Source organism: Pieris napi, chromosome 19 (assembly GCF_905475465.1).
Source record: "Pieris napi chromosome 19, ilPieNapi1.2, whole genome shotgun sequence".
NCBI classification, from domain to species: Eukaryota; Metazoa; Arthropoda; class Insecta; order Lepidoptera; family Pieridae; genus Pieris; species Pieris napi.
In genome coordinates, this window is record NC_062252.1 from 8943260 (window position 1) to 8951868 (window position 8609).

At 33.9% G+C, this 8609-nt stretch overlaps 1 protein-coding gene and 1 long non-coding RNA gene across 2 annotated transcripts; both read left to right on the plus strand.

Moving 5' to 3' along the window:
- The first annotated feature begins 2426 nt into the window (after nt 1-2426).
- LOC125059280 (attacin-E-like) lies at nt 2427-3994 on the plus strand. Its single transcript, XM_047663647.1, has 3 exons — nt 2427-2763; nt 3106-3303; nt 3659-3994. The coding sequence occupies exons 1-3, from the start codon at nt 2483-2485 to the stop codon at nt 3861-3863; spliced, it is 684 nt and encodes a 227-aa protein (XP_047519603.1). The 5' UTR covers nt 2427-2482; the 3' UTR covers nt 3864-3994.
- A 2143-nt stretch (nt 3995-6137) lies between these two features.
- Nucleotides 6138-7446, plus strand: LOC125059314. Its single transcript, XR_007118639.1, has 2 exons — nt 6138-6472; nt 6804-7446. It is a non-coding gene; the product is annotated as an uncharacterized LOC125059314 (long non-coding RNA).
- Nucleotides 7447-8609: the final 1163 nt, after the last annotated feature.

Below are 8609 nucleotides of genomic sequence, written 5' to 3' on the forward strand. Positions count from 1 at the left end.
ATTTTATTACTTATTCTGCTATTCGGGGCGGAGAAGAATACACCAAAAAAGAGACCACCGATATTGAGTTATAAGTGGTGTAACTAACAGGACTTTGTTTTACGTGGGTAACACTGAAAATGTTTAGAACGGGCCAGTAGAACTTTTTGGTAACCTAATGTAGTGTTAGTTTGTATATTGCAAAAATGAAAATTAACCTAACGCTAAAAAAAAATCGGTCAATGTTTTATTATGACTTTCGTTGTGCTTACTCAACAACAAAGCTATGATAGGGTGCGATTAGCATTTCTTAATGAAGCGCCATCTTTTGCCACTGCTTACAATTGGTTTAACGAGTTCAAGCGTGGACGTAGCAATCTCAATGATGATCCGCGTGAGGGACGTCCTTGAACAGCGACTACTGAAGATAGCATCAGTGCTGTGTGACTCATGATAGAGGAAGATAAGAGATTGACTTATCAGCAGATACGGGCAAGCCTAGGTATTGGTTTAGGCGTCAGGAAGCTTTGTACCAGATGGATTCCCCATACTTTAACCGACGACCAGAAACACCTTCGCATGGACTGGTGTCGCCAAATGCTAGATAAGTTCAACGGCGATGACTCAAATGCTGTATTTGACATTGTCACAGGTTATGAAAGCTAAATATAATGCTACGAACCCTGCCTATGCTAAAGATAAAATTCGAGGTATTCGCTTTACAAGCCCTGAAGATGAAGCGTACGAAAATGCCATAGAAGAGACCCCTAAGGAATAATGGGCCCACTGCTTTTCTCAGTGGTTTCATTGAATGCGACGATGTGTAGAGAGGAACGGAGATTACTTCGAAAAACAATAAAAGTATAAGCAACTTTCTACATTAAGCCGTTTTTGATTTTCTAAACATTTTCAGTGTTACCTAGGTATTTATTTAGATTATGGATATTTTATATAGAACTCTTCATTTCTTCTGCTATACAACGAACAGTAACAAGTTTGCAAATTTTTTAATACTTTTTTCAGTCACAACCGATGTAGGGCGTCCCGTGTGAGGGCCATTTTCCATTTATTTTATGAACACGTCGGATATTAAAAACTTCTATTTATAAAAAGCAAAGAGAATTTACTGTTTTTTGATTACTATAATATCTTATTATTTTTACAAGCTTGTATTTTTTTCTTTTCAAGAAGAATGTATCCGCATTACCACTATTTATTAAACACCTCTCGTATGTCTTGAAAACCAAAATTAATGACTTCTTTCGGGAAAAGAAGTGTCATCACCTACTTGCCTATAAAAGAAACTAATCAAAGAGGCCGATGGAATCAAAGATGTAGGGTTGTGTTGCCACTGGTAGCACTCTCTTTAGTCATTTATTTAATAAAACGTTCAAAATGCATTAAAATGATAACATATAAACAACACAAACATCAGAACTTGGTGATTTAACTTCCGTTCTTATAATCTTTATTATATATTTTTTTGGAATGGGAAGTCACTGTTGACCTGGTGGCCTTGACATCTCAGCTCCGACTGTTTAGGCAAGCGTAGCTCGGCCAGAATGTGTTTCATTTCTTGCTATAAGCGCAAGGGCGCCTCCTGCGCGAGTCGATTCTCGGCTGAGCGGGATTTATTTGGAAGCCCCATTTACGAAACCATTCAAATAGCGACGTGGTTGCGGTGTGGAGTCTGTCAACAATGACATCTCTGTCTTTGTGCCTTTAGTAGATAATATACTAGAAAACGGCCTGTTGCTTAATTTGGGTTTATAATTACTTAGGTAAATGAAGAACGGAATTGAATTTTTGAAACCAAAACAAATACAGAAGTAACCTGCCTTACTTACATGAAATTATAACGTTTTCGTCTAGAGTCGAACTTATAATAATAATAGGACACGAATTGACATAGTTCCTACATATGAAATAACTAAAGGATATTTTGATTAGAATATTCGTAAATGGGGATTCACTTTGTTTTCATTTATTTATCTCGTAATTAAGATATTAAATAATAATCATTCAGAGGTCAAACGTCAAGAGATACCGAGGGAAACCCTCGGCTAACAAAGATATAGGACTCAAGAAAAGATGTTTAAATTTGCACTTTCTGTAGATATGTGTTCGAACTAAAGCGTGGCAGTTTTTTTTTAACTATTAAGAAGAAATTAATCGTATAACATACTACTAAGCATCAGTAGATTATATTGATATAAAACATTATAAAATATTACACACATAAAATTAAATAAATAAATAAAATCTAACTAGAATGGCTTAAATTAGCCAATTACCCAATTAAAGATTAAGTCTCATATATTCTCTAAACTAAAGTATAGCGAACAAGGAAACTAAAAATCAAGGCCACATCTAGTCAACTATATAAACTGATAACGTCTCCGGGACTTTTTCGCTCCCCAATCATACGTATATAAGCCTGGACCAAGCACACAGCATCATTCGCATCTTAGTTACGAGAGTTCTCACATACAAAAAATAAAAAATGTTTTTCAAAACTTTGATCTTTGCCGCTTTATTGGCCGGCATTAACTGTAGATACATTCTAATTGACGAAGATTATTTGCCCGAATTAATTGAACATTCGAGGGTAATGAGACAAGTGCAGGTGGGAGCTGGTCTTGATAATAAGGGGAACTGGGACTTGGCAGGCAAAGTGCCGCTTGCGAAGTCTGATACTAACATTCTCAGTGCAACTGGTATGGCTACGATGGACCCTAGCAACAAGCTGACCTCGTATGGAGCTGGTGTGGCTTTGGATAATATGTAAGTGTGATAAATTTATCTATAGAAAGTACTCGCTAATAAATGCTTAATGCAACGGGCTGCCTTAAAGCAATCTCTTCCAGACAAAACATTAATAGATGAACACATAATGTAAGAGTTATTAATAATTTAAATTGTTTCTTGTAGAGTTTATCTTTTGACAGTTTTAATTCATGAAACTAAATTTGTTTTTGGTGACATTGTAGTAAATAACTTGTCCCAGTCTTTCATAAGCTAAACATGATATGCCAGAAAGAGGCATGAGAGTAATCTAGATCACTCAGGTATTATGAATTAGACGATTACTTTACACTTTCTATAGCTTAAAATGGATCTTTTTAGAAATGGCCACGGACTCAGCCTGTCAGGCAGACAGATCCCAGACTTCGGGAAGCAGTTGACAGCTGCGGCAAAGTTAAATGTTCTCAACACACCTAACCACAATTTGGACGCGAATGCGTTTGTTACAAAGAATATGCCAAGTATACCGAATGTGCCAAACTTCAACACCTATGGCGCAGGCGCGGATTACATGTACAAGTGAGTATCAATTTGACATTTCGATACAATTCGTTTGGTAATTTACGTTAACCATAATAATAATTCTTTATTTATTGCAAGAATATGGTACAAAAATGTTAAGGTGGTACAATCGTAAATCGTTCGCATATTCTGCCATACACAATGGCGCCAAATTTCTCTTAAGAAATTTTACATTATTAGTCAAAGTCATTTCTTATATTAACTGTATTGTACATATCATACTTTATTAAATGTATATCAATTACATAGCTTAACCTGTGATGAAATTATTATTATTAAATTAGTTGAGATGGTTTAAAACTTTGTTTACAATTTTAGATTTAAGCTCTTATAATCGTAAATAATGTTTCAGGAATACACTTGGAGCATCATTAGGCGCAGCACGCACTGATTTCCTTCAAAAGACTGATGTATCTGCGATGGGAAAACTAAATCTCTTCAGGACGCCTACCTCTTCACTCGATTTCGGCGCTGGTGCAACGCGATCCTTTTCTCCCTTCATACCAAAAAGCAGCTGGGAACCGGCGTTTAACTTTAACTTTATGAAATCATTTTAAATAGTTAAAATCTTTAGCGAAGTATTAGTATTATAGATTTTGTATTATGTTGCGGCCATATCCTTTCGTTTTATTATATAGTGGCGACATTTTACATACAACGCCAAAATATATTTATTTGTAAATTTTCTCATTTAAGTATTTTAAAATTAGATTATTAATAACATGTCTTAGCCTATCTAGATAGGCTAAGACTAGTCTTACAAAATAATTAGATTTAAAGTTTAATTATAAGGTTTCAGTGACAAATAAAAAATATACATTTTATATTACAGCGAATCTAAATGTTTATTGATTTATAAAATGATACCCTATCATACGTATACTAAATACTTAGTACTAAACTTACGGTATAAGTTACAAACTCTTTTATCTAAAATGTATGGCAATTTAGGTAAACATTTATGTTACAAAATTTAAAAAAAAAATACAATTTAAAATAAATACAAGATAAAATAAAAATACCAGATTTTTTTATCAAGCACAAAAAATTTATTACCAGCAAAACAGTGGATTAGGTTCGGGATAGGCACTTAACAATGCTTTCTTTAAAACCGATCAGCCCACTACCGAATATATCCAGCGCACTTCCGAGCTTTCTGGCGGTTTGAGTGTCCATGGGCGGCGGTATCACTTAACATCAGGTGAGCCTCCTCCTCAGTTTGTCCCCTGTAACTTAATTAATTTAAACAACATAGAATTAATATTGCAATTTACAAATAAAGTTTTCAAATTGTATTATTACCGTCATTTTATTGCCGATTTGTTGATATTTTTTAATGACTTTAAGTTGTCTAGGTCTATAGTCCTAATATTTGTTAAAATATTTTTTACATATTTAAATATTAATTTAGGTATCCCACCAATACTTATTTATGTTAGAAATTGAGCAGAAATTTTTGAGTTTCATTGAGTAAAGCTTTATAAATAACTCTAGCATACTCTTTTACAGATAAATTGGTTTAGTAAATTCAGAAATACAATCTAGCCTATACAATAATTATAGCTAGTAAGTAATATTATGTAGACTAAATTTTCTACAATACTAGTGAATAGCTTAAACTAAGGTAATGTTCATAAACAGTCTTAGTGTTCTATAATCTTATGACACTATGTTCGTGTGTACGAGATACATATATTCACACTACACTACACTTGGTTTAGGCGTCTTATTCATGTGTAAAAATATAAATACATTTAAAATCTTAGACTAGAATTAGCTTAAAGGCTTACCTAAATGTAACCAAGTTAGAATACACAAAATGTAGGTCAAACTGTAAAATCAACGTTAGTTTCACGAGCAATAGTTAATTTTAGTTTAGTTTACAGTTCACTTTGGTCTTGATGAATCTATACAACTGTCTGGAATGAAATAATACTCAAAATTTAATTATTATTCAACTAAAGTTAGAGAGAGAGTACAGATAATTAAGTAAATTTTTCTCTATATAAACCTTAGTTCAAGTCATAAGTTTTTGATTAATAAATAAAAATTAGGGGTTGGTTGTAGAGGGATGCATGCAGATGCATGAAGGTGCATTTTTGTATGCTGTATCATAAAAAAATTAAAACAAAAAAAAGGGGGCTTGTACTTATGTACGCGCGTAAGAAGTTATACTTCTTTGGCTTTCTTTATTTTTTTTAAATATTAAATAAATAATAATAAATATTTAACGTTAATAACTTAATAATATTTAATTGTTAGTATATTATTCAATAATCAATTAATATTAATAATTATTTATTATTATTTTATTATATTATTCATTCAATTTAATAACTAGGTATGGTTCATAACCTTTTAACTAAGTAACAATAGGTCTTTGTGAAAAAGCATTGCTAAATTTCTTTGACAAAATAATTAAAACTTCTTTATTTGTTTAAAAGGTAAATGACAAATGTCATTATGGAATATGGTCATTCAAAATTTGCGATCTTCGAAGTTCACGCATATTCTTTTTCTTTTTATTTGTAGATTGTCTTATTCCTATCTCGCTCGCGCACGCTATAATCACACTAACAATTTTGTGTCACAGGTGCGCGCGCATCGTAAAATTTCACTCTCATCAATTTTTCATAACGCGCCTAAAGAAGTATAACTTCAAAAAATTGTCACGTGACACGAGAATTTATATATTAGATAAAGTTGTGTTTTAATAAATTCATATTTATTGTTGTTTATCTAATGTCTCGGCGAAGAATCTCAAAAACAGAATCAGTTTTACGGATATTGGTGATCTCAATATCAATATCGAAAAGATATTCTATATATATATATATATATATATATATAATATATATTATATATCAGTTGTATAGATGAAAAGAGATTAGAGAGAGTGGCGGAGAGTTTATTGATTTGAGAACTGGCAGTAAATGTAAAATTAGAAGCATTTAATGTATATTTCTTTTTTGACGTTCATAAGTGTACATTGTGAATAAATGAATCTATTGAATAAATGATTTTGACTTTTGACTTTTACTGATTCTTGTTGAAATTTTATACAAAAACGATATCAATATCGCAATTATTACAGAGTAATGCCGCTGAAATACACTATCATGTGGACTGTGGAGGAAGGAAGTTGTGTTCTTCCTCACCCTTAAAGGTGAGTCAGTCCGCGCCAACTTGCTGATGGTATTTGTATACTCGTACCCTCAACGCTTGTAAATACTTAGAGCGATTCGGGGTGTGACGTCATCATTGTGATTGTTGCTAGATTGTCACAGTAAAGCGTAAAGTAAAATAGTTATCTTCTAGATGATTAATCATCTCAGTAAGGTGAAGTTACACGTCAGTAAAGAAGCTTGCGATATAATTTGTAAAGTTCTTAATGAAATAGGGAGTTAGCTCGGCTCGGAGTTTATGAAAATAGATTAGGGTTAGGGCACACTGGAGGCGTAAAACTGTGTTGATAAAACGATTAGTCATCTTTTCAGGGTCCTTAAAGCATCAGCCAGCATCGGAATACTGGCTCTTGCATATCGGTATTTTGGAAGGAATGGCTAAAGTAGCTTTTTAGAAGCTTGGCGTGCTTAGCATAGCGATACTGTACTTCACTCCGGACCACCGCTTGCTGTATGAAGCGCAAATTGCAAATAACGGGCAGGAAATTTACCTAGTGTTAAGTGATACCACCCATGGGCACTCGCATAGCCAGAAAGCTCATAAGTTCGTTGCCGGACTTTTAACCTTTTTTCCTTCGCCTTATAATAATTGTCTAGATGTCCTTAGATCTACTAGATATAATGTATATAGCTTAACTACCTATCAAACACCTAATAATAAAGACAATAATTTCACAGACTATATAATCGAACGGCAGTCGTAGGAACGTGTGTCAAATGATTACTTTAATATCACATTAATTTTCTTTAAAATATTATCTTGTGTCGTTAATGTTTAATTTATGTTTTCTTTTTTTATAACTTAATAGTACATTAATATGTACTTAATTGACTTATCCTGTTTCGTGTATTTGTGTAACAATGTAATGTGTGTTGGCTTTGTATATCGTTTAAGTATTTTCTTTTATAATATGGATGTGTGTGTACCTATAAATAAATATTGATTGTGTAAATATTGTAAGTGTGTACAGTTAATAATAATGACTATGGAACTACTATTATTTGATTTATCGATAATTTATAATCGATTGTCATAGTTAAAAAAGCTCGATCATTCATATTTCTTGTTGGATTGATTCTCTTTTTACCCAAAGAATCATAATCTTTTTATTAGTAAAACGATTCATTTAATTAGTGATAGAAACACGATATATTTGAGTAATATTAAAAAAAAATTGTAAACTGTAGATATATGTGTGACCCAGGTGTACCACAAGCACAAAATAAACGCGCTAGATTGTTGAAGCGAGAAATGGGACATTCAAGTTGTTGGTACAATCTTTGAGAAGACACGGGATTAGGTAAATTATTTTTATCATATTTTTATTGGCTATAAAGTTGCTTTTAACTCACATTTTAAAGATGTAAGGAAACTTTATACAACTTATAGTAATTCAAAAGAAACAGTGGCACTAAAACCCCTGGTTTAGGCTTTAGATTTCTGTACTTCTTTTGTAGAACAGGAGGCAGACGGGCAGGAGGCTCACCTGATGGCAAGTGATACCGCTGCCCATGCACACTCTCAATGCCAGAAGGCTCGCGAGTGCGTTGCCGGCCTTATAAGAATTGGAACGCTCTTTTCATGAAGGACCCTAGTCGAATTGGTTCGGAAATACTTCAGTGGGCAGTTGATTTCACAAAAACGCGGCAAAAACTGCCTTAAGAAACGCTCAGTTGTGGAACAGGGCACGTCGAAGTGTCTGTTTCGTGATGATTTGTTGGCAAGTGGGTGATCAGCTTTCTGTGACACACGCCGTTGTGTCTAAAGCATGCCGGTTCACTCACGATGTAACCTTACGATCGAGTATTAAATGGGCATGGGAATGCACAACCGGGGTTCGAACCTACGACATCAGGAATGAGAGTCGCTAGTCACAGCAACGAGGGCAAAACTGTTCTTAATACATATAACATTTCAATTGAGTCCAAGTTGCGTAAGACGCGATAGTAGCTGGATGGGGAGCGGTGGTGAGGCCATGCTGTTACCCAGCTCCATCCTGTAGCGAGGAGACGAAACCGTGGGCTTTTAGTGGTTAAAGTACAGTTCGGCATGTGCGGAGGGTAATAACTCCCACAACACGCTGTGGGGGGAGTATAACGGCATTACCGGACACTAAA